Source organism: Micropterus dolomieu, linkage group LG02, assembly GCF_021292245.1.
Source record: "Micropterus dolomieu isolate WLL.071019.BEF.003 ecotype Adirondacks linkage group LG02, ASM2129224v1, whole genome shotgun sequence".
In the NCBI taxonomy this organism is placed as follows: Eukaryota; Metazoa; Chordata; class Actinopteri; order Centrarchiformes; family Centrarchidae; genus Micropterus; species Micropterus dolomieu.
Window position 1 is genome coordinate 4,061,952 of NC_060151.1, and position 26,436 is coordinate 4,088,387.

Sequence of the window (26,436 nt, forward strand, 5' to 3'; positions counted from 1 at the left end):
GGCTGTAAGCACAACCCCCACCTGTGGACGTCGGGCCCTCATACCACCCTCATGGAGTCTGTTTCTGACCGTTTGAGCAGACACATGCACATTTGTGGGCTGCTGGAGGTCATTTTGCAGGGCTCTGGCAGTGCTCCTCCTGCTCCTCCTTGCACAAAGGTGGAGGTAGCGGTCCTGCTGCTGGGTTGTTGCCCTCCTACGGCCTCCTCCACTTCTCCTGATGTCCTGGCCTGTCTCCTGGTAGCGCCTCCATGCTCTGGACACTACGCTGACAGACACAGCAAACCTTCTTGCCACAGCTCGCATTGATGTGCCATCCTGGATGAGCTGCACTACCTGAGCCACTTGTGTGGGTTGTAGACTCCGTCTCATGCTACCACTAGAGTGAAAGCACCGCCAGCATTCAAAAGTGACCAAAACATCAGCCAGGAAGCATAGGAGCTGAGAAGTGGTCTGTGGTCACCACCTGCAGAACCACTCCTTTATTGGGTGTGTGTCCGATGGCCTGGCGGTGGCTTTACATTTTTCAGAGAGAGACATGAGACCGAGGTAAAATGCAAGCACAAACGTGGCATTTATTGTCTTCCATACCAACAAGAGGAGACACCGACAACAACAATCAACAAAAAACAACTTGCACTGGAAGTAACTTGCTGCCTTTTATACACTCCATCCTGCAGGTAATTAAGTGGGTAAAACTACTCAGGGGGGACCACCATCATTTAGAATAATAAATAATTTACCCAAAAACCCAACACCACAGAAAAATAGAGCCCAAAGAATGAATATTTACATAAATACAAATTTCTATCAGTAAATCAATAAAGCATACTCAAAATAATCACATAAGTCAGCATTATTGATGGCTTTACTCCCCCCCCTCTCAGCTTCATGGTTTGCTCCTGCAGCTCTTAAGCAGGTGCTTGGGCCTTCAACACTCCTTTGCCTCCGCCCCCTGCTGAAGAAACAACCAGGAAGAGGTGAGTACTTACATTGTTCATCTTGTTTAAACTAATTTAACAACTGAAATAGAGTAAAAGCAGTCAATACTATATTGTGAACCTTGACTATCCCTGATTGAGGTTTCTTTCCACACAGGCAGGATGGCCAGACCCCCCCCTGTGGAACCACTCACAAAGACAGCCATCAAATGATTCACAAATAAAACAATCAATCAAAATAACAATGTGTATGGCTCCTGCTTTATCAGTTATCCCCACCTTAATACTTACTTGACTATTTCAGGTAATGGAACCCCTGGTCTCCATTACAGTGTGTCTTTCTAATTGCCTATAATTTCACCTGTTGTCTATTCCATTTGCACAACAGCATGTGAAATTGATTGTCAATCAGTGCTGCTTCCTAAGTGGACAGTTTGATTTCACAGGAGTGTGATTGAATTGGAGTTACATTGTGTTGTTTAAGTGTTCCCTTTATTTTTTTGAGCAGTGTATAATGCAGTAAGGCTCTCAGGCATTCTGTGTTGCTGTCAGATATGTTTCTCCTGGATATCAACTGTTTTCATTTAATTTCATCCCTGCTGAGTCAGCACACATGCAGACATGACTGAAGTAGCCTAAAGCCTTTAAATGTGCATGTGGCACCTTTTCTTCTCAATTATAAAGTAATTAAATAAACTCATGGCTCCTGTGTTTCAGCAGGCTTTTTGCTCCTGTTTAAAACTTTCTGCACGTTCAGAATCTCTCCCACATATGTGTTCTCTGACATTTGCAGAACAATATTTAGAGACAAAAGTCGTAATATTATGAGAATAAAATCACCATCTGATGGGAAAGTCATAACATTTTAACAAAACCTACCTGCCCCTCTGCTGTGCATTACCCTGCGTTATTGCTCTGCTGATATAGGCTATCGAGGAGCCTTGATCCTCACCTGACAATGCCTTTGTAAACTTCATGTATTATGTGGTTTATAATGGACTGTGGTGCAGAAACAGTGAGGTTTATTTTTCCTGTTACCTGTCAGTGGTCATACTTGCACTAGATGAAATAGATTTTGAGATGTTGGTGTGGTATGTTAGTCCAGATGAGCCAAGATGTAACAGAATGCATGATGACAGTAGAGTAAAATAATGCAGTACAGGAGTATGCCACATCATGTAGCACTTCATTTATTGATGTTACTGTTGTTTGATGAACAATAAACAATAATATTCACAAAATCATATGGTTTTACCGAATAATGATGTAAAATATAATTTCTTAATATATCTATCTAAAAAAAATTTCTTGTCTGACAACTTTTTTAGTCCTTTGTCGGCCACTGTAGCTATCTTACAGTTATCTTGGGTAAGGGAGGGGGGTCATTGAGTGAGGAGTTTTTTTTGCAAAACCTTTGCCACTAGATGTCACTGAAATGCACACACTTAAGTCGTTTGTGTGGCAGCAATTTGGACACCTGGTGGAGACAATAAACGGCGACAGAGTGACAGAACAGACACAAACAATATGTAAGCAACATTTAAAAATGCACTTGAAAATAGTGTCCAAATATTGTCTCGTTCTCGTAAACTCAATATCATGTATCGTCTCGTCTCCTGAGCTAAGTGTATGGTCACACCCTTACCTGAAACCAACCACAACTCAACAGTGCTGGCATAATCCTCTCTGGCCCCCCATGGTTTTCTGTGTGTTAAAATTAGATTGAGGTCATTTTTGGGCCCCTGGGTGTCTTGGACAGTCTATGTTCTTTGCCCATTTGGCTTTGATAGCAATACAATTGTGAGTGCTTGAGGGAGAAGCCTACACAAAACATAAAAAAGGAGTTAACATTTTAAAAAGGAATTTTGAAAGATTAACCCTTTGTGTGTTTTACTGACACTAGTTTTACCTCCTTTTTTGTCTGGGGTTGCACAGACCACACCCATGTGTGTGTAAAAAGATAATAATTGCAAAATCTCACTTTATAATAAGAGCACACAACACACGTTTAAGTAAAGCTAATACATGACGGATGATGATTTAATGAATTAGTGCAGGATGTCTCCTGGTGCTCACCATTAATAAATAATCAAGCCACTATGAGTGATAGTTGATGGATCTTCTATTAATGAATGTTTGACTCATTGTTAATTCATACGTTCATTTACAAACCACCCAAACACCTGGAATCCAGTTACATAAGAAAGGCCTTTCTGTTCTCACAGACACATGAAGCTGTTTTTATCATGGTAGTCAGAGCAAAGAACAGAAACAATCTGATCAGATATCAAGGAGACTCAGCTGTGGAATAAGGACCATTATAGTGCAACAGTCTTCATAGTTAGGCTTAGAGCTTATTCCACTCTCTCCGTGTACAGTTTCTAATTTCTTTTGTATATTGTGCTACTTGTTTTATGTTGTTTTTATTTGCCTTCATTGATAAAAAAACTCTTCTTTTTTGTGATGTCTTCATGAGCCTCTTTTGGGGTTCTCAACATCAGAACCCGTTTTACAGCTTTACTGCGTTATAGTATTTCTGTCTTGTCATTTGTGCAAATAAATAAACTAAAGCTCTAATTGTTTTTTAGATAGATATCTTATTTTCTGTTCGGAAGGTTATTGAAGTCATACCGCTACCTACAGGTGTGCCTGTGGGTGACACCTGGCTGACGCTGTGCGGAGATGGAGAAACACTCTCGGGCTGACTGACGCGCATGTATCGGCGTCACCGGCGCCTCTGACGGTGGGAGGAGAAGCTCACCGGAGCGCAGCGGCGCAGACAGACAGATGGTTAGTGAGTGTCGGTCACCATGAGCCACCGGCACCGCGCGCTCAGCTGCCTCTCCGTCGCGCTCGTCCTGCTGCTGCCTCCGGGTCCGGGACGCGTCGCGGAGCCCGCGGTGGCGGCGGAGTACTCCTCCAAAAGCGACTTGGACTACGAGTTCGGGGACTACCGGGGGAAGTGGTGCATCGACGACCACGGTTTTGTTTACGGCATCGGAGAGGTTTATTACCCGAGCTCCACGGCGTGTCCTTGCACGTGCACCGTGGACGGTCCCGTGTGCGTCCGACCCAAGTGTCCCCGCATCCACCCCCGGTGCACGCGGATCAGATATAAGGCATGCTGTCCGGTGTGCGAGGCTATGGCCAGGGTCTGTGTCTACGGGGGAAAAGCGTACCGGCTCCTTGAGGAGTTTAGGGTGAGAACGATCCAAACTTCTACAACTCCTCCCCCCCCCCTTCCCCCGTCCCATTCACCATTCAAGTTCACACAGCTCCAAAAGTATTTAATGAGGCAACTGCTGAGTGATCCTGCGTTATTTGACATTCATGCAAGTTACAAGGTAGATGCATTTATCATTTTACAACACAGGGTTGTATAACGAGATTAAGTTGGCGCTCCCTTTATGCCACTCACTAAAACAAACGTTATAATACAAAAATGATAGGCCTACAGCAGATGGCTGGATAAATAATAAGTCATAGAAATAAAATGATTTTACTTGATGGAGTGCTGAGGAATTGATACACATCATCTATAATGAAGAAGGCTGTCAGAGGATTAGTGCTTTTGGACTTTGCATGCTGTACAGGCGCTCTGCAGTGAGCTCATGTACTTGATGGTATTTCTTTTTTTTAACTTCCTCTGTCTGCATGACATACTATTAGGCTATTGACATGTAAACTTAAAGGTAGTGACCACATTCTATTTGATATTAACATAAGACCGTCATATAGGCTATGGAAAACATGTGCATATGATTGCAGGATTAACCCAATGGCTTCCCCCTGTCCCACTTAAAGTTCATATCAGGTGCAGCTGCACACAGCTGACTACACATGCACGTCATTATTTTGCCTTTAAACCAACCATGCTGGAAAGTACCTATATGTTGTGAAATGATTTCACTTGTGATAATTTCACACATGCTTGTTGGGTGAGGGAGGGGTCTCAGGGTAGTTGTCCACTTAGTCTCCAGCCTTGATGTTGTATTGCTAAAAGCTACTACAGTTATTTCTCACCAGAGAGCTTGAAGCTGCACCGGTGAAAATGTTTAAATGAACAACAAATCAAGTTAGCTTACCATGCGTAATGTGATACAGTGCATTTAAAGGACTATTTTCTTAGCAGCACAAAGACTAAGTTAGCAACTAGCTGGTGAACACCGGGGAGCATTTAGCAGCTAAAGAGCCAGATGGTTTTGTTCTCAGGTGTTGGTAGAGACCAAAAACAGAGCTAAAAGAGAATGAATACTGGACTTTTCATTTATCAGGTGACAAAAACACGACTCCAAATGAATGATAATGCTGCTCCGTGTCTGACTTGTACGTGCATGTGGTGTATAGGCTTAGCCACATCATGCTTGAGTTTGAGCCTGCTAGTCATCTCTGCCGTGGTCACATTCGTTTGCTGTGATTACTCCAAATGGTCGCAGTTAATGAGACCGTGCTAAGTGTTCATATGGCAACATAAGCTCAAACTCAGTGAAATTTCAAATTGTGTGTTCCAGTTGTCAAGGTGCGAGCGATGTCGCTGCGAGGCCAACAGAGAGGTGTACTGCAGCATTTCCGACTGCCCCGCCCCTCACTGCGTCAACCCCACCTACGAACCCAACCACTGCTGCCCCATCTGTAAGACCGGTAAGACTGAGCACCCAAGTGCTTTCTCTTTGTCAGTTCAACACTTTGCTCCATGAGTTTCTCTAAAAGCTAATTTCAGCATGTCCAGCATGTCATGGTCCACAGAGGATAACTAATGTGTTTGGTCACCCTTTGATCTTTACTCTTGCAACACTCTCAGGCCAAGGTTTCCACCTGCACCTGTAAGAACATAAGTAGTACAAAGTGCTTCACAATAAAAGACAAAAAAAAGCAAATAAGAGACAGAGCACCAGAGATGAGATGCAGACATCAAGCTTAAACACAAGGCAAAACTAAACTACACAAAAACCAGCTTAAGGATTGGGTCTTGCACAGCTTTTCAAAGCTATTCACGGATCTTAAAGAGGTCATATTATGCTTTTTGGCCTTTTCCCTCTCCTTTATTGAGTTATATACCTTTTTTGTGCATTTAATAGGTTTGCAAAGTGAAAAAGCCCAAAGTCCAGCCCAAAGGGAGTTCCCATCTCCCACAGAAAACTCTGCTCTGAACTGCCTGAAAACAGCTCGTTTGTAGTCCAGCCACTTCCCTTTTATCCCTGTGACATCACAGGGATGAAAGCGGCCAAGGGGCTAGTCCGACACGCCCTCAACAACACCGGTGGAAAAACAGTGAGCTCCAGCACAGCTCTCCTCTCCCTTCCAAACACTAGCTACCCTCCAGGCAGTCAGTGGACATAAAGTTGTTACTGTGATGTAGAGACAGAGCTCAGTTAAAACTTTATGGATGAAAGATACTTTTGTTACAGATTAATAACTCACCACTCTGAAACTCTTGCTCCAGTCCATGTTGCCAAGCTGGTCGGCAACATGGACAGCTGAACTGAAGCCGTGTTTACCGGCTTCTCAGTGACCCGCCCTACTCTGCTTCTGATTGGCTAGTAATCCTTAACTAAGAACTGTGCATGTGCAACTCCCAACAAAGATCATTTAGAGACTAGATGTATCACTCCATAGCTAAAACGAAGCCTTCAACACAGGGTGAAAAGAGGAGCTGCAGCAATGTGCAGTTTGAAAAAAAATTATGGTGTTTTTTTGAAAATTAAACCATGTAAACCTGTTCTGGTACAACTCCTAAATAGGATTTTGAACCTGAAAATGAGCATAATACCACCTCTTTAAGTTCAGTAGGAGAGAGTTCCAAAGTTTAGGAGCTACAACCTCAAAAGCACACTCTCCTATTGTCTTGAGCCTGGAGCATGGAACACTACCAAACCCTGATCAGAGGAGCTTAGACTCCTAGAGGGGATATGGGGCTGCACTGCAGTAGCTCTTCACTGTAGGCCGGTGCCTGGCCAAGGTTCTTAAACGTGGTCACAAAAATCTTGTGCTGAATTCTGAATTTGATGGGAAGCCAGAGTAAAGAAATCATTATTGGTGGTACAAGAGACCTTTTGGAGAATGTGGAGGCAGTTATTCTGTTCTCTAGAGTAACAGCATATCTATAAAAAAGGGAGAATAGGACATCAGCAGCCTTATCTTTTTTTTGAGAATGCTGAGAGAAACCCTTGGCACGTAAGCAATTTTTTATGGTAAAAAGCATTATATATAAAAAGTATTATAGAAAAATGCACAATTAAATTTGCAAACATGGCATTTTCTCACGGATTATCACAGGTATGATCAATGTAACAACAGCTAGCAATACAGTATATATAACTTAGCTAGCTAGCTACCTCTAAATATGGATCTGGCTGGGGATACCACCTGAGGCGTTAAACAGTGTGGTTACGTTTTTAAACCTTTTATTCTGTTGATGGGGTTTATTTGAACAAAATGACTTGCAAAGCATCTGTCACAGGACTACACTATGGCCCCAGCTGTCACCTGCCTCTAGAGTCACTCACTGAAGACACAAGTCGCGTGCCACAGAGACGGAATCTGGTAGTCCAATAGCAAGCAAAGGTTTTAGGATGAAGTAAACCACCACTTAGTTTAGTATGCAAAGGTTCAGGGGGGACAAACCTTCAGAAAGTATTGTTTAACAGAAGAGTTGGGTTCTATTAAATATATATTTTCAATATCATAATTTATATAGAAATAATTTATTATGTTTTCTCATCCCCTTATCCCCCCCCCAATCCAGGGTTTCCCACTCCCACCCTTCTTAACTGGCAACAGTTTAATCCATGTGGACAAGGCATCATCTGTGCTGCCACAGGAAGCTCGTAGCAGGAGTCTAACCACATGTCATATCCCATCTTATTGAGTGGGTGATCATCATTAGAAGGCTGTCACTGTAACATCATGTGTTCACCCTGCAGTTCTTAGAAGCAGCAACGGTTATGTCACCTCACCCTGCAGCTTAACAGAGCCATCTCTGTTATATCATACATGCTTTCACTGCCCCTGACATTAAAGTCCCTTTCTAACGTTGGAGGGATTTGTGTGTGTGTGTGTGTGTGTGTGTGTGTGTGTCACACACAAATAGCAGCAGGGATAATAATAATAACTCTTGTATTATGTGTTGCTTTTTTTTGTAAAATAAAACAGAAAGCCAAAGCAGCTAAATAATCAAAAGCATTGTTTAATTGATTCATTATGACCACCTAAAAGAAAACCACATGAACAAACTCTCTGCTTCCCAGTTGCCTTGCTGCTTTATGGCAGTTGTAGTTTCTATTTTTACTGCTCCTCTGCTGGACAGACAGTGGGACAGATGGTTTGGTTTGTTGTGTCATGGTTTTGTTTTGTTTTTTCCCCAAATGCTGCCAAATTCCCTCACGTCAGCTGTGGGGGGGGGTTTATCGAACGCGGTTGGATCTGGCATCAGATGAAGTGTACTTCCTGTCCTGCTGACTGGCGTTGGTAATTGTTTTGCAGGTAGCTGCCAAATAAAGGAACCCCATCTGTGACCGAGGGATGCAAATGATATCAAAGGCAGGCTGTTTACATTTTTGCTTGCATGGCATTCAGTATGTCCAGCCCAGACAACATGTAAATGCTTCACTAAAAATATAAGATTATATATTGCAAGCACATGTTGGAGGAGAAAAAGAAATAGAATTTGCAGGATTTATTCAGGAAGGAGACAAGTTTAGATTAATCTTGTGACCCACCTCTGTTATTATCATACACACAACATGAGCCTTTTTCATAATGAACTTTAACCGCAGTTGAAGAAAGACTTGTGCTGCATCACATCAGCAGTTGTTGAGGAAGGAGAGAGACTCTTTTTTTTTTCTCCATAACTTGCTGCCTGGAGCTGTTTCTAAAGCTGAATTCCGTGATTTTTGTCCATTTGGGGGCAGCATAAACAAGCTGTAAACACAGCACTGACATATTGCCTAATAACTTAAAATGGCAAACTTCTTTGATGGCAAATGATGAGATCGGCGAGGCGGAACCAAATCATTAATGTCGCGGCTCGTCAAACTAAAACAATGAAAGACGCTAAAACCTTACATAAAATTTAGGGCGATTGCAGCTCCTCTGTGAGGCTGTACTGAGCTAAATGCTAACATTAGCATGCTAACATGCTCACAATGACAAATGTTAACATGATGATGATAGCAGGCTATATTGTTTATAATATTCACCATCTTATTTTTGCAGTTCTTTCCTGGAGTTTTGGCTGGTTGCCTGGCAAGTTCTGATCCTGGTCAAGCCTGGCAAACAACCAAGACCATAATTTGTTATTTTTTACTGGTGCCGGGCAACAATTACAATTTTTAATCGCATTGTTATGCGCAAAATTGAATAATGAATTCTAAAGTTTTGGCGCACTTTTAATAAAATATACTGCTATATACACAAAAGTGCAATAACAAGTGGTTTGCAAACACTTTAAACAAATAAGGTGCTTTTTACCAGCAGTATTCCCTTTACACAGTAGCAATAAAATGTTTGTCGTAAATCTCAACGTAAACATTAAATTAATCAAATCAAATATAAAACCAAAGCTATTTGCTTTGGGTGTTACCTTGTTAAAACGAGTTACCATCAGAGTCCAGAGCCATGATTACAACATCGTAACATGCCCCTTCTGAGCAACAGGTAGCATACGCTGAACAAAATTATAAACGCAACCCTTTTGTTTTTACCCCATTCATCATGAGCTGAACTCAAAGATCTAAGACTTTCTCTATGTACACAAAAGACCTATTTCTCTCAAATATTGTTCACAAATCTGTCAAAATCTGTGTCAGTGAGCACTTCTCCTTTGCCGAGATAATTCGTCCACCTCACAGGTGTGGCATATCCAGATGCTGATCAGACAGCATGGGGATTGCACAGGTGTGCCTTACGATGGCCACAATAAAATTAATATGTTTGCCCAACAAGACAAAACAAAATACTGCTTTTACTCCTAAGGTTTAGATTTTCTGTGAGCAACTTGCCCCTGTACTGTCTGTCCTGTTGCTCTAGGTCCCAACTGCTTTGCTGGGAACAGGGTGATCCCGGCCGGGGAGCGTGTGAACACCGATGAGCAGACAGTATGCTACTGCACCTACCGGGACGGGACGTGGCACACCCATCCCCAGGCCACCTGCGAGCAGCGCCCCCAGCCCAGCCTGACACCCAGCACCGAGCCCCCCAGGGACGAGGAGACCAGGGCGAGAGGGGGAAGGCCGTTCATTCCCAGACTGGATGTGATACCGTGAAGTTAAATAAATGTCTCATAGAGGCAGAGCCACTCTGCAGGCACAATATAAACTCTAACTTTCTCTATTAGTAGTAAACTGGGCTTCAATATGGCATTACTCAAATGCACATTTATATTTAACACAACCAGGAAGATTATTTCAGAACAGCTCTGCCTCGAATAAACGTAGGGTAATCTGCAGGGAGGTTGGTGTTGAGGGTAAATAAGGAACTGTAGGGTGAAACTGCCACCACAAATGATTTGCAAACATGACCTCTGGACACCTGGTAGTTTTTTTTTACATTGTAATATTTTCCATTTTATCACATTTAGTTTTAGTTTCAAGTTTTAATACTCATTTTTGATTTCTGTCAAAAGGCCTAGGGGAGAGCGGGGTGATCTGAGCCTGTGGGGAAGTTGAGACACCCCTTGTTTCTCGGCAACTATAGACAAAAATAATAGACAATATTTGATAAACACATTTAAAATATATAAAATATATGTTAATATTTTAGTTGGAGACCTTACTGTCATGTCCTCACTTTAAAGTCACATCAAGTAAAAAGTGGCTCAACTCACCCCGCTCTCCCCTACACACAGTATTTGTTTCAGTATATCCAGCCCAAATTAAATGAATAAGATGAACTAGTGTTGAAATAAATCGTCCGTTGTTCACTAAGCCCCACCCTGTCAAGATTTCCATTCTCGCAGAGCACATACGCAGTTTACAGTGACAACAGCATCAGATTTACCATGAATATTCATAGTCATTTCATTTAGCGAATGTCAATTGATCGACGGAATTTTGATAATTGCTTTTATTACTATTTATTATGTAGTTATTTGTCAGGCAAAAATGTTAACATTCACTGGTTCCAGCTTGTTAAATGTGAGTTTGAAGTTTGAAGATAAAAAAGGGGCTGAAGATGCACACTGACGGGGAGATTAATGCCTAGTGTGGATGAGGCAACCTATGTCTGTACACTCACTGTTGTTAAAGAAAAGTATTTATTCAGTTTATCCCTTCCTGTACAGGGAAAAACCTACAATCTACCTATATGTCTGTGAGGATTTTCAGTTATCCAAGTCATAGTTTAAAAACATCATGGGCAACTGGACCTGGAAAGAGATAAAAGGACAGCATTGTAAGTAGGGGATAAGTGGTTTATCAGCCCTCCTCCCCTGTTGAGAGGTGGTTTCTCTATCATGGTGGAGATGGCCTCTGTCAAACTATACAAATGTACATTGTTGTCATCGATCAATGACAATTGATTTTGGAGTTATCTGCCACCTACAATGCAGTCCTTTCATCTCTTCTCAGTAGAGTGAACAAACGGCTTCATGTGACTCCAACGACCACGGTGACGGTGGTTACAAAAGTCAGGAGCACTAACGAACCAAGCGTATCCATCGCCATGATAATGACCCCACAGATGTTAAATGGCTGGGACTCTCTGCCAATCAGTCAGAACTGAAGACTCGTGGAAACGTCTTAAAGTATCTTCAACCAAGTCCAGATGCCCTTGATTTTGACCTTCCTTGGATTAAAATCTAAATACTGACCGGACACCTCTGCCTCATAAAACCTCCCATCATTCCACTGGGGAATATGGATGGAGACAGGGATTGCCAGGGTGTGTGAAATGAGTGTATCGGTGACATACAGTAAGCGACAGAGGAAAACCAAGTGTTGGGTGTATGTGGTAGTCTGGTTTCTCTCCATGGACCTGCTGGTTTCCATCTGTAAGCAGAGCGAGGCCAGACATATCCAAGTAGACCAGACTCTCTCTCTCTCACACACACACACACAAAATGACTGTGTAAGCAGAGAAACAGTCACATGCTACCTGGAGTAACAGATGGTACACACAAATGTAATGTGAGGAGTACATGCCAGTAAGCATTCATCTGCCTCCTTCAGAATGTATACTTTCTGTCAGTCTGTTGACAGATTGAATAATGTGGCTTTTTTTTTTTCTTGACCCATTCTCCTGCAGTGAGGTCAGACATCTTGCTCTCCTGACAACACGCAATAAAATGCTGACTGTCAGAGCTTGTATACCTGGCAAATGCTTTGGGCAGGAAATTACCTTAAGTTAAACATCATCTCTTTGCCTTTTCTGTCCTATCCTTGTGTCTAGTGTTCAACACTTCCTGTCCTCATCATCTTCATGCTGGAGACATGTCCTGTTAGCTTGTTAGGGAAGAGTTCCAGTCGGCTTAAATCAGATCTTAAGGTATTTATTTACCGGTACACTGGTTTAGAATACTTTTCCCCAGTGGTTCGTCTTACCAAGTCTGAGTGCCTCCCTCTTAAATGTGTGCTGTTGTGTATTGTTACCTGTAACTTCCAATTACTGTTGGAGGCTGTGAAATAAAGCTTGTATAAATGCACATACTGTCACCCATGGGTTGTTAGGTTTCACTACACCCTCTAATGGTAGTTCTGAGAAAGTGCATTAGATGCAACAAAAAGTTCATAGCTCATTTGGAGCGTGGTATATTCATATGTCAAATAGGAAAGTTGGCTCAACTGTAAGGAACTAGTGTTCATATTTGAGAATTGTGCGCAATACAGCTAATTATTGGCAACACAAATATAACTAGGGTCCCATCACAAACAAGCTAATTCCCCACAGCTGCAAAATTGAGGCGTGTGATTTAACTGTTATGACTACTACATCAAAACTTGTATTAAGTGCAGCTGTTAAAGTAGCACTTTTAGATTGCAAAACCCAACAAGATGATCTGCTTTCAGAAGGTAATTTGATTAAACATCCATTACTTACGGGTATTAATAAGCTCCATAAATGTTCCCAAAACAGCATCACACCCCTACACAACATTAGCTCAAACTGCAACATTCAAAATATTGTTTCCTCTACATAAAGTATAAATGAAAACACCAAGATATGAGGCTCGATACCAACAGTTTTTATTGAAAACAAACAAAAGGTGCAGGTCCAGCTCAGGCTATGCTGCCAGCGTTGGAGGCAATCCTGGGCCAGAGGTCAGCACACTCTTTTGCCACTGGACCTGTGATGGCTGAACCTGCAGATACAGAGCAGGAAGGTATTTTAATAGACGTTGCATGAGGGACAACTGACTGCTGCATAATACGGACAATGTCAATCATAAAACAATACAGAAAGAAAATGCAAAAAGTGCCATGGTGACTTAGTACCAAACTTAAGAGTTAGCTTAATAACGGAATGAATTAGATGTTTCGGGGCATAAGAACTGTAGTAGACCTCACTGGTGACAGCTGTTGGTCTGTCCTTGGTGGACTGCACTAATAAAAGCAGAACATGACTTCATATTGAGCAGGTTAAAGCTGTCTCATCACTGATTGAGATTGGTCGGCCACTTTGAGTCGCTGCCATCTCACCCACAGTGATGAGGTCAATATTCCCTTCTACGACAACTCACCCAGCCACTGAGCAGACAAAGCAAGTGCTTTTTGAAGGGGCAACTTCTTCCTATCAATCTACCACCTGTATCTGATGTTTGTTGCTATAGTGATGCAAATGTCCTGCTGGTGAAATAAACGCTGATGCCACTTTGTAAAAAGTAAATCAATACTTTTAATTTTACTCGGCACACACCTACAAATATGAAAATCCCTAAAAAGAACTACATTACTGAAAACATCTAAAATGCCCCAAGACAAAGACCTACGTAGCTGCTCCTAATTCTGAGCTGTAGGTTATTAAACACCAATACATGAGAAGCTACTACAGCAAAGCTGTAATTTCCTCTGTAGATGGCCCTGCTGTCAAGACACGGTGAGCATTGCAAATAAGTCAACAAACCCACCTTTCATTTCTCCTTTGTTGTTTACTATGACACCCGCGTTGTCTTCAAAGTACAGAAACACGCCGTCTTTTCGCCGATACGACTTCCGCTGCCGTATCACCACCGCAGGATGCACTGTGGACAGAGGGAATGTGGTTAAATAAATTGATAAAGCCACAGAACACACACCTGTGTCAACCAGTGTTATGACTTGGGTGGAAAATACAGAGAAATGGTCTCTGCACAGAAAGACCGGTGGCAGGAACAGATTATACTGTGGCAACATCCAGAATCACTGGATTAACCCAACTACTGTTAGTGGGTTGCAGTTTGAGTTATTCAGTGTTCTGCACATAAACCTGGAAATGAGACAGCCCGTGCTTTCAGTCTTCCTCACTCTCTGCTCATGAAGTAAAAATCCAATGCGGACACCCTCTAAAGCTCCTTTTCCACCACATGGAACTAGCTAAACTCGCCTCGCCTTCGGGGAAAATGGTACCTGGTACTTTTTTGGGTATCACCTCTGTCGAGGTTCCAAGCGAGCTGAGGCGATACCAAACGCTGAAGTGAAAACGCTGCAGACTAATGACTGGTTAGAGAATCGACAGCAAATCCGAGTTGGAAGTGACCTAACTGGCAGCTGGTGTGCAGCTAGTCCTGCGGTGTGTTTACACCTGACCTGCCACTCCTAACGTTTCCTCAGTTTAGGTGCTCAGTATGGTTTTAGTCGTCGCTAGGACAACCAGCTATATTCAGTGGGTACGATCTGCAACGGAGGACGGGGTACCAAAACGAGTTGAGAAGAGTCGAGCTGGCACCATGCGGGGGAAAGGGGGCTTAAATGTCACTTTGCAGCAGCAATGGTAACTGATCTTACAGACACCCGAAAAACACGACGCCAGAACTTCATTAGAACTTGAAGCTATTGCTCGACATCACCCTGTCCAAGTGTCTGCAGTCATTCAAGATGATTAGCAGAAGTTACCTCCACTTCAGGTGTCGTTCTCAATGCAAATGCACCTGATAACCACTGTCCACCACAAGCACCTAAACACAAACTCCCACCTCAGCAGCTCACATGACAGTTCATAAACTGCCTCACCCCAACACTACAGCAACTTGCACAGAGACCCGTTGTCTCCACTCACCCTTCTTCCGGAGCTCTGGCTTGCCTTTCTTGACTGTGGCCATCACCATGTCACCCACTCCTGCAGCGGGCAGACGGTTCAGACGCCCCTTGATGCCCTTCACAGAGATGATGTACAGGTTCTTGGCACCTGAACAACAGAGGGAGAACACCAACTTGAGAAAGAGGACAGCATGGGAGAGGATAAACAAAAAACTGGGACTTTGAAGAACACTGTTATACATGTTTCCATTTCAGAAGTGACAGCCTACAGCTCTTTGTCTCATCACTGATTGAGATTGGTCGGCCACTTTGAGTCGCTGCCATCTCACCCACAGTGATGAGGTCAATATTCCCTTCTACGACAACTCACCCAGCCACTGAGCAGACAAAGCAAGTGCTTTTTGAAGGGGGGGGGTCCAAAAAGCATTCATTTTTAGCAGTTTTAATACACAAAGACATGTAATAAGTTCTCTTCTTGAGAACAGGGAATTAAGATTGTCCATGTGTAGTTTTTTTCCCCCCAAATTGGTAGTTTAACACCTGCACAAAACCTAATTTGCATATTTGAGCCAAGACATTACAAAAGGTTAATTGAAGCGCACCTGTGTTGTCAGCACAGTTGATGACCGCTCCCACTGGGAGACCCAGTGAGATGCGGAACTTGGCTCCGGATGAACCACCACGTCCTGCAAGAAGACAAAATAGTCAAGTTTCACCTGGACCAACATTACTACCAAGATAAGGTGAGGATAAAGGTACTTAAGATTGGGGTTAGATTTACAAACATTGTGATATACATGTTTCCATTTTAGAAGTGACAGCCTACAGCTCTTTGTCTCATCACTGATTGAGATTAGTCGGCCACTTTGAGTCGCTGCCATCTCACCCACAGTGATGAGGTCAATATTCCCTTCTACGACAACTCACCCAGCCACTGAGCAGACAAAGCAAGTGCTTTTTGAAGGGGGGAGCACTGAAAACAACCTGACCAAATATCTCACAGTTTCACAGTGTGGCACAATTCATCAAGGCCATCAATAAAAAATTTATTAAACACTACTGCATCAACACCCACAGACTGTTTTGCATCTGATATTGGAAAAGTCAGTTACTAATATGCTGCCTTCCTTAAAAAAAACCCTAAAAAATAGACACTGTACTGCCGTCATAACTTACATGTCAGCAGTGGGGCTTAACACCATCAGTAGGCCCCAAGAAACTCATGAGCTGAGAGAGAAACGTTCCGTAATGTTATTATTTTAGCAATTGGCCCTAGCATGAGCTGTTTGACAATATACAACATGTTGTATGTTGCACATTTCACAAGCCGGTTAAATTCTCTTAGTAACTGATCCCGTGGGGTGTTAGCATGAGCCGTCTGACAATACACATGTTGCCACTTTCTCAGTTTCTTTAGCCAGCAAAATTAAAACACTTCCTCGTCTATAGCTTAGCGTTTCTAATGATGTTCTTACTGTCAGAAAGCTAACGTTACCTTGCACCAAACACTTTGTTCAAAACCCTTTCGCTGTCGCAGTGTTCAAATTTATTTGCTACAATTGTGGCGGAGATTTCAAGCTCTCCTCGATTCACACCAACCTTACCGGCTGTGCCTAGCTTAGCCTTAGCTAGCTTTGGCTAATTTCACCTTATGGAGAAATATTATCATTACGGGACATATCGTTTGAGTTCATTACATTGTGCGGATTTAAGCATATCACATTAACCCTGTCTAAGTTTACTACAAGCAGCAAATTCAGATATTCGGCCTCTAGCTTTACTACTTCATGCCTTCATGGCGGTGACAGCGGAACATGGCTTCCGTCAACTTAGCCAGCCAATATATTACCGTTTATAAAGTACAAACTGTTTCCAATAATTTAAAACTAATCGTGTATATCTGTTGTCTTTCTTGCTATATCACACACAAAGCACATAAAACCATTTGTTGGGACGTAAAAACCAGCAGATGAACGCGGATTTCACAAGGTGGGTTTCATACCTCTCTTGGACATTGCTGCAGTAGGGAAAGAGGACGGCGCAGAAAGGAATTGTGGGATATAAAGTTGAACAGAACTTCATCCGGGTCGTGGCGCGTAGGCATGCTGCATTCAGGGGCAGTCGGAAACGTCTTATACACGGACTTAATATTTATTATATTTTCTACATTGTCTTAATAAGTTGAATATTTATAGAAAGATATTATGATATTCATCACTTACCGTCTTGTTTTCCCTCCTTCCTTATTTTAATTACTTGTTAATGAACCCAAACAGTGGATTACAACAATGTCTATCAAACAATAAGAAAGCTGTTAAAAATATGAAAAGTCCCCTTTTGTTAATGCTACGTTTTCTAAATACAGTTGAGCAAGAAGAAAAGGGAAATTACTGCATTATGGGCATGTGTTAGAAAAATATATACATATATGTATGTATATAAGTATTTTAAAGTGTTGCAAGCCTGTCCTATGTGCATGTATTGCCTCCTTGCAAGTAAACTTTCACTGAACAAGATTCCAGTGACTATTCTAACAGCATGCTTACACACTCTGAACAATTGTACAGGAAACGTAATTTCACAGCCCTGATCACAACACAAGCTATTAGCTCTGTGGTGTCTTGAAAGTGACACATCACAGTCAGAAATGTTGACTGGACTATCTAAAACCATTATAATCTGGTTTCTGACATGTACATCAATAAAAACATGAGCCTTGTATTCATTATCTTCTTTCTGCCACTTGGGGGCAGCAGAAACAAGCACCACTAACATCACCTTATAAAGATATTGTGGCAAAACTGTCAGCAAGTAGGCCTTGTTGCTTAAATTAAAAATCGCTCATATAAAGGACTATATCATGTTTGGTCTGTTGTGGTCTCCATCATCTCCTGAGAAAGATATACAGTTTATTACCTGATGGACGCTTATGTTCACCAGCTAGTCGCCAACTGTCCAAGGTGTTTGAGAATGATGAGTGTAAACAAAACAGTGAAGTTGTGGGCTGAGAAACCAAAACAATGAGCTGACAGACACTTTAAAGCTCTGCAGACCTTAAGCAAACTACGGAGTTGGGTGATAATTTTATGTGGGTTCATCACGATACTGAACCCCTTACACGACATTACAGGAAGTAATTTGCCTCATTAATATAAAGTATTAGATAGTGCAGCTTTAAGTTCTGTACACCTACAACCTTTCAGAAGTTAGCTACTCTTTACAAACTTGGTGTCGCCAAGTTTTATCTGCTTACTGATGGTGTAAGGATACTTGTAAAATTGCCCACATCAGATCATCAGAACCATTTCCTGTATGCATTAATTTATTTAAACCATGTGGTTCCTTTTATGCTTTTATAACATTATGGCATTGTAGGCAGCTCTCCAGAATCTTTTGTAGCGCAGGCAAATTATTAAAAATTTGCCTTTTCCAAAAGGCAGACAGAAGAGAAGAGGGTTGTGTTTATAGTAAAGCAGAGACTTATCTTTGATGTCAGAGGGCAGCACTGATCAGACATCACTTGCACTGACTAAGAGAAACTTAGATTCATTTTCTTCCATTTACACAACCAGGGCAAGACATCAAGTCATATAATATGAGTCCATATAATATGTTTGCTGTTGAAACAATAACTTATCAATGTAACAATCAGTGTAACAGTACTTTTACTTAAGTACAATATTTTAGTACTCTTTCCACCTCTGTGCATATATATACACATATATATATATATATATATATACACACACACACACATATATATTTATATATATATATATATATATACACACACACACACACACACACACACACACACACACACACACACACACACACACACACACACACACACACATATATATTTATATATATATATATATACACACACACACACACACACACACACACACACACATATATATATATATATATATATATACACACATATACATAAAAAATTTATTTGCCAATTCCGGCTTTCCTCCATCTTGTCCATTCTACCTTTTACTTCTTCCCTCATTTGGAATCTTGAAAATCACGTGACTGCTGAACAATTTATATATTTATATAACTCTAACATCAAAGTTAAAGTTATATAACTTTGACCAGTGTATGTATGTGTATACACACACATACACTGTGTGTGTAGATATATATATATAAATAATTATAGACACACACACACATATATATATATATAAATTGTAAAAGGTAGAATGGACAAAATGGAGGAAAGCTGGAATTGGCAAAATAATTTTTTCTAAAAACCTATTTTGAGGTCTTGATGACTTTGAGCCAAAAGTGTCCAACCAACTGTGAATTATGGTCACTAGCCTATCCCCCCTTCTGTTCCTGAGTTTTGATGTTCAAGTGTTTCTCCAGGACATTTTGATGTCAGTAAAGTTGACCTTTTAGGTAAAAAATGTCATCATTTCATCATATCCCATTTTTCACACAGATGTTTTCTGTGTAAAAAGCCTGCACATTGTGTCCTTAGGCAAGACACTGAACCCCTAATTGCTCCTGAAGGCTGTGCCTTTGGGTGTGTGTTTGTGTATGACAACACAGTACTAGTTTCTTTCTGGTGAGCAGTTGGCACCTTGCATGTCAGGCACTGCCATCAGTGTGTGACTGTGCGTGAATGGGTGAATGTTGACTTGTTTCTGTAAAGTGCTTTGACTGGTCAGAAGACAGTCAGTGCAGTCCATTGACCATTTATAAGACCTCACGGTGTTCAGCCGTACTCAAAAGTACTTGATATGTCTACATCACTATTCCGCAAGGTACTGTATCTGCTGCTCCACCACAGCTCATCCAGTCTGCAATGGGAGGTGCAGATCCCAGCGGCCTTAAGACTGTAGTAATACAACTGATACTGACAACAAACATGGGAGACTGCCTCCCAGATTTGTAACATCGAGTGGCCGTTCACGTACACTGGGCATGCATGTGACGGTGTAAACATGAAGCAGATGGTCTATTCAGTAGTTACAGAAGATTTGGCGAAAGAAGAAAGTACTATTAGAGACAAACGACGAATGGCAATGGCGAAAAACCACACCAGTGATTTTTTGCATGGACCGACAACAATGCGGAACTGAAAGTAAAACAGGAGTACAAAGCAACTGGTAGAAAACAGACTAGAAGTCGTCACAAGGCAAATCCATGACATGCACAGTGCAAGTATTTTAAATAAACGATATTTGCACAGTCCAAAATATTTTAATAAAAATACCAAAAACAAACAGTCGGTAGCATTGTGTTTTGCTTTGCATAACAAATAAGATCCAGTCAGGAAGCCAAACATGAGTGTCTGCGTCATCGTTTTTAAAGTCCTACGGTTTCACCTTTCCACACTAATACACTAATATGCCCTGGAGTTTTAAAACAAAAATGGGGTCAGCACTGTTTTTAAACATCTCTGTGTTAGGTGTTTGGATTCGCTGTTTTAGTCTGGACGGCGCAAGCATAGCATAAAGTCTGCATTTTAAAACGAAAACGTACGAGTGTGTGTTATGATACGATAGCAAGAAAGAGTGAGAGCTCTGGATTGCACATCTTGTGTTGTCAAGGGAAACTTTATTTGACAAAGACCCCCACTTACAGGACACTCACTGTTCATCCCCATTGGGTGGCAGTGACTCAATCAACTCTGACTCTGAACACTACAGTGAGGATCAACACTACTACACTGAACAAAATTATAAACGCAACACTTTTGTTTTCGCCCCCATTCATCATGAGCTGAACTCAAAGATCTTTCTCTATATACACAAAACTGGTTTCCGGATCCCCCCAATACAGCGAAACTGCACATTTTCAAGTGGCCTTTTATTGTGGCCAGCCTAAGGCACACCTGTGCACAGTTTTCAGTCACGTGACATGCGTGGTGACCTGGAGGGCAAAACAACAGACCAACATAGCGGCTCACACCGCGACTCCCCCGTAGAGACGCCGCAAAAGCAGTCAACTTTTATTTGGATCACCTTTCAAAGAAAGATATGAGCACAGACTGCAAGTGCTGGGCATATCTGATCCATATAACGTTACAGCATCCGCTGCCACATTTCTACCGTTAAAAATCGCCAGCTCCCTGCCGCCGCTCGACTGTGGTAATGTTTACCTTTACCTTCTGGCACAACAACCGTCCAGCATTTTGGCAACGCAAAGACTCAAAGTAACAGTGTTTCACTTGCCTATTGATTGGCAGGCAGCGGAGATTAACATCTTTTTGCCCTGCAAGGGAGCGTGACGTCACGTGAAAACTACGAATACCGATGCTGATCAGCATCTTGATATGCCACACCTGTGAGGTGGATGGATTATCTCGGCAAAGGAGAAATGCTCACTGACACAGATATTGACATTTGTGAACAATATTTGACATAAATAGTGTGTAATTTGTGTACATAGAGAAAGTCTCAGAGTTCAGCTCATGATGAATGGGGGCAAAAACAAAAGTGCTGCGTTTTATAATTATTTTCAGTGTACATTTTCAGTGGACTTTCCGAGTTAGAGCTTTTCACTGAGAACAGCTGTGGTACAGCCACATGAGAGCAGTGAGAATTGAACCAAAACTGTAAGTTGTGGGCCGTAAAACCAAAACAATGAACTCAAAGATGCTATAAAGCTCTGTAGAGTTGAGGGGAACTGCAGCGCTGCTGATAATTCGTTGTGACTTCATCACTACGAGTGACCCGTTTCATATAGAAGTAGTAATGTGATTCACTGTATAAAAATATTGATCAAAGTTGCTTTAAATGACAAATTAACTACATTAAGTAACTCAACTCAATTAATCAATTAACATTTATCTATATTTAAGTCCATTTTGCTCAATTTTCTGTTCACAGTATTTGCTAGTTATGATAACCGAATGTATTTATATATATTACATAATAATGAGTACATAATAATACATAATAAGAGAGAATAACCGTAGAAATAAAATAAAAAAATTATGTATGGTGAATAAAATGACAATACATCATAAAAACATCAATAATAAAAAAGGAATTAAAGCAGTGGATATGGTAAATTAATTAAACAGTGTGTGTCTGCTACATCACATTTATTCATTCAGCTGACGCTTTTATCTGAAGCACCTTACATTTGCTATACATGTCAGAGGTTGCACGCCTCTGGAGCAACTAGGGGTTAAGTGTCTTGCTCAGGGACACATTGGTGGATGTGTCACAGTAGGGAATTGAACCCAGGTCTCTCACACCAAAGGCATGCATCTTATCCACTGCCCCATCCTGTGTGTGAGTGAGTGAGAGAGAGATCTTACACTTAAAAAACTATTTATTTATGTGAAAGATGCACAGCAGCTAAATAATTTCACATGCACCAAAATAAACATCACAGATTTTACTATATAGAAATGCCAACACCTTTTTAGCTTTTTTATTTCTGTAATACAGTAGTTCATTTCATAAGGTTAGTGGTTTAGTGGATATCTTTTAAACTCCACATTCTCTTGATTTTAACATTCACTGTAGCTGAGAAAACTTTATTATACAACTGTCGTCACAGGCGGAGTAGAACTCCCTGTGACCAGTGAGCTAATCATCATATGTAAAATCAGGTACCGGGATATGAAGATGTTGGATGCTGAGACTAAAGCCAAAAGCATCATTACAGTTTAATGCAGTAGAGTGTTATAGCATTATGAAAAAGAAGTGCATAGATCATCTACGGCATCATTTGGGAGTGCAATTCTTCTTGTCTGTGTTTTTCTTGTGGAAACTTTTTCCATCAGACTGTTCCGCCCATCTCAGCTTGACTCCTTCAGTCAGGCCGCGATCCAGTCTCTCACTTAACTGAGAAATACAAAGAAGTTCAGGTGAATGAGCATCTATCTAAACTCACATCAACGAGTAGTCCTATAACCTCAGCATGCCTTATTGATTCAGATCACAAGGAGGAATAAGATTCGGCGTAATATATGGCTTCACAGAGTAATGGAAAGAGTGCTCAAATCACAGACGGGACTGAGCAGTAACTTACAAAATTGGACTCCAGACTGGAATTGAAGGGATATTCAAAATTATTTTTAGCGCTTTTCAACACAAATGTTGCACCACTCAAATTACTAACACCAACATAGGTTGGTATCAAAAATTAGTATACTTGGAGAAGGGGTTGCTGTACAATACACAAGTCCATGCAAACATCAAGGCTGTACACAGTGACAGGGATTAATACAAATGTGACAGCCAGCAGCTCCTTCAAAATTTGCTACATTCTTATTTTAATTTCTAGTTTTTGTGCCTTCAGTGCTATGACGGCCCCAGGGCCTCTGCCAAGTTGTTTGTGTGTGTGTGTCTCGGGCCATAACAGTACTGAAACAAATATTACCCATGGATGCACATATTACCTATGACAAGAATACACCTTGAGAAACTGGAGAGAAAGACCTCAGCGCCAGAAACATCAAAGACATGTGGCAAGCATTCCAGACCATCGCAGGCTACAAAAGCAGATGCACCATGTGCGAGAACATGTGGCTAGCTTAAAACATTTTATACTCACTTTGATCTCCTCAACAAAAGTTCAGCTGTAAAGTCTACTCTGCCTTAAAAGGACTGGCCACTGTTAATCTCCACAGTGGATGTAAGAAGCATCCTGCTGAGAGTGAATTTGAGTAAAGCTGCTGGGCCAGATAACATTACAACATTACGTGTACTGCCTATGACAGGAGGGCTCTGCAGCAGGTGATTAAAATGGCAAAACGTCATTGGTACCCATCAGTGATATCGGTGAGGTGAGGTGCCTGTGCAGAGCCCAAAAGATACTGAAAGACAGTACCCACACAGCCACAGCCTGTTCACCCTGCTGCCGTCCAGCAAGAGATAAGTATCAGCTGCTGTACCACATGACTTCAGAGCAGCTTCCTTCCTGAGGCTGTACGGTCTGTGTGTATAGCGAGAAGGGGGCTACAACTTTAATTTCATTGTGCAGCCCCTGTGTTGTAGAATGACAAATAGATGTACCTTGCAGCTTCTTAACGTATTTCTTAGCAATCAACTTTAATTAAATATTTTCATTTTACAAGCCTCCTAAAAGGTCTTTTCACATCATGCTCAAACATCAATACCTTCTGCAAGATGTCTTCCTTCAGCTCCTCCATGTCTACAGAGGAGTGAGTGTTCTTCAGCACCACCTTCAGCACCTGCTTTCTCATTGTGGGAACTGTTTCATATAGGGGAATAGAAAGAATTTTCATGTTGCAAATTAATTTAAAAGTAAAATTTGACAATGAATATATATATAAACAATTACAGAGTATCTGTGGATATTGAATTGTTACAAATTGGTAATAATTTATACAAATCAGAACTCACCCCTGTAACATATGAATTTCCGTCTGCTGTTGCAGTCTTGGTTACTCCATTTGCCAGAGTTTGAAACAGCACAAGAGTCTTTGTGTGAGGTGGATGGAGCACTGGGAGCCCAGTTACTGAATGTATGTGCACTCCCATCTGACCATTTCCATGAGTCTCTGTAGAGGCCGATCCATGTGTATTCACTCGTGGTGGCCATCATATTCATCTGATCATTCTCAGTCTGGTTCCTCACACTGGCCAGGTCAGAGTAGTGCTCCCTGCAGTAGCTCTGAGCCTCCATCCAGGACATGGTTTCATTCACACAGATGAAGCTCTGTGTAGTGTACTCTGTATCAAACACATACAGACATCATTACCTCAATTTACGGTCATAGGATTACCCAAATTACCCAGACTGACAATGATGATAATTACTTTTTAGCCATGCTAGTAGCATTTATGGCTTCATGGATGGTAATGTTGGTCAGACCACCACTTGTATTGGGACTAAATGTTGGATGGATTTCATGAAATTGGAGACACTAATGTTCCCCTGATGAACTGCAGTATTTTTGTGATCCCTTACCTTTCCATATAGTGCCACCATCAGCTCACCATATAAATTTCTCCAGTGCTTAGGTTTATGGTCAAAGGTCAAATGACCTGCAAAACTAATATAATTCCTGTCAGTGTTCACAGGATCCAGGATATTTAAGTTGGTCCCTGACCCAGGACACTGGCGTTCCGTTCCCATGTGAAACAAAATTTACAAAACATTCATTTTTGTTTTGGATTAGAGACATGCTACATCGTTGCTAATGTTAGCTATGCTAGCTACAAAGCAGGGCTCTCAAGTCTCACGCATTCACCATGAGACACACATTTCAGCCGGTTCACACACTCACACGCCACACCTCGTATTTCTCACGCTGAGAAGTTAAGAGATAACGTCCCGCTATATACAATTAATGGACGATCATTTTTGTGCCGAGTTCATAGCTTTCTCTGTAGCCTACTAAATGCCAGAGCCGTTTAGCTGATCAGAAATTAAAAGGTGTTGTTCCCGGGTGATCCAGGCCCCCGCGACCCTTTACGCAGGATAAGCGGTTGACGATGGATGGATGGATGGATGGACATTTGTATTTTTGAAATATAAGTATATATATTTTATCAGATTTACCCATTGTTATACTTTCTATTTGTTCGGGTTAATTATGAACTATAGGTAAAATTTAACAACTAGTAAAAACTTGGCTGCGACCGAGGGGCCGCTGCTGCAAATCAGAATCAGAAGGAGATTTATTGCCAAGTAGTGTTTTACACATATGGGGAATTTGCTGTGGTGATAAGGTGCTACACATAGACAAACATACAGTTAACATAAATAAATGTGGAAATATATAAATATGGAATGGAAGAACAACGTTACAGATATATACATGAGCATTATTCTGGGTCTGAAGGAAGAGAATATTGTGTACATATAAATATATAAACTGACAACATAAAAATATACAACAACAAAGATCAACAATCAAAAGAACAACAAATATGTGCGACGTGCCAGGTCTGTGCCTGACACGAGATGAAACAGTATTTACATGTGCAGAGACATTTGTATCATTTGCAAGGGGGGAGTGTCAGTGGGGGATCCGGGCCTTGTTAATGAGGCTAGTCGCAGACGGGAAGAAACTGTTTTTGTGGCTAGAGGTTTTGGTCCTGATGGATGCCCTTGTCACTGGCAGTGGCAGCAGCGTATCAGATGGTGATGGAGGAGGTGAGGATGGACTCAGTGATGGCGGTGTAAAAGTGCACCATCATTGTCTTTGGCAGGCTGAACGTCTTCAGCTGCCGCAGGAAGTTCATCCTCTGCTGGGCCTTCTTGGTGAAGGAGGTGATGTTCAGCTCCCACTTGAGGTCCTGGGAGATGATGGTGCCCAGGAAGCGGAAGGAGTCCACAGTGACTGGGGAGTCACACAGGATGATGGGGGAGGGTGG

At 41.6% G+C, this 26,436-nt stretch overlaps 3 protein-coding genes and 1 long non-coding RNA gene across 5 annotated transcripts in view; 1 reads left to right on the top strand and 3 right to left on the bottom strand.

The window, feature by feature from the left end:
- Positions 1-3,266: 3,266 nt before the first annotated feature.
- Positions 3,267-10,864, top strand: si:dkey-283b1.7 (von Willebrand factor C domain-containing protein 2-like). 2 transcript variants are annotated; one of them, XM_046070903.1, is made up of 3 exons: positions 3,267-4,141; positions 5,453-5,582; positions 7,687-7,976. In XM_046070903.1, the coding sequence occupies exons 1-3, from the start codon at positions 3,752-3,754 to the stop codon at positions 7,770-7,772; spliced, it is 606 nt and encodes a 201-aa protein (XP_045926859.1). In that variant the 5' UTR covers positions 3,267-3,751; the 3' UTR covers positions 7,773-7,976. The 2 variants fall into 2 exon arrangements, with proteins under 2 accessions (XP_045926859.1, XP_045926851.1); XM_046070895.1 differs by lacking the exon at positions 7,687-7,976 and adding an exon at positions 9,969-10,864 and having other exon boundaries at positions 3,286-4,141.
- LOC123984366 lies at positions 8,112-9,218 on the bottom strand. Its single transcript, XR_006828429.1, has 2 exons — positions 9,140-9,218; positions 8,112-8,449 (listed from the first exon to the last, which is right to left on the bottom strand). It is a non-coding gene; the product is annotated as an uncharacterized LOC123984366 (long non-coding RNA).
- A 2,234-nt stretch (positions 10,865-13,098) lies between the features above and the next one.
- Positions 13,099-17,209, bottom strand: rpl23 (ribosomal protein L23). Its single transcript, XM_046070984.1, has 5 exons — positions 17,112-17,209; positions 15,712-15,795; positions 15,129-15,257; positions 14,002-14,115; positions 13,099-13,236 (listed from the first exon to the last, which is right to left on the bottom strand). Exons 1-5 carry the CDS (start codon positions 17,122-17,124, stop codon positions 13,154-13,156), a joined length of 423 nt encoding a protein of 140 aa, XP_045926940.1. The 5' UTR covers positions 17,125-17,209; the 3' UTR covers positions 13,099-13,153.
- A 5,297-nt stretch (positions 17,210-22,506) lies between these two features.
- Positions 22,507-26,436, bottom strand: part of LOC123984175 (lithostathine-2-like) — a 7,279-nt gene continuing 3,349 nt past the window's right edge. Inside the window, exons 3-5 of the mRNA XM_046070914.1 lie at positions 24,457-24,786; positions 24,210-24,304; positions 22,507-22,932 (exon numbers count right to left, since the gene is read on the bottom strand). Coding sequence (XP_045926870.1) covers positions 22,813-22,932; positions 24,210-24,304; positions 24,457-24,786 — 545 coding nt within the window. The 3' untranslated portion in view covers positions 22,507-22,812. The remainder of the gene's footprint in view (positions 22,933-24,209; positions 24,305-24,456; positions 24,787-26,436) is intronic.

What these genes read in the sequence shown, in the direction of transcription:
- rpl23 (XM_046070984.1), bottom strand. An exon ending in GCCAGAGCTCCGGAAGAAGG is followed by an intron (nt 14,116 to 15,128) that starts GTGAGTGGAGAC and finishes CTCTGTCCACAG; the next exon opens with TGCATCCTGCGGTGGTGATA. An exon ending in CAACAAAGGAGAAATGAAAG is followed by an intron (nt 13,237 to 14,001) that starts GTGGGTTTGTTG and finishes CTGTATCTGCAG; the next exon opens with GTTCAGCCATCACAGGTCCA.
- si:dkey-283b1.7 (XM_046070895.1), top strand. Translation starts at nt 3,752, where the DNA reads ATGAGCCACCGGCACCGCGCGCTCAGCTGCCTCTCCGTCGCGCTCGTC. An exon ending in GGCTCCTTGAGGAGTTTAGG is followed by an intron (nt 4,142 to 5,452) that starts GTGAGAACGATC and finishes TGTGTGTTCCAG; the next exon opens with TTGTCAAGGTGCGAGCGATG. An exon ending in CTGCCCCATCTGTAAGACCG is followed by an intron (nt 5,583 to 9,968) that starts GTAAGACTGAGC and finishes CTGTTGCTCTAG; the next exon opens with GTCCCAACTGCTTTGCTGGG.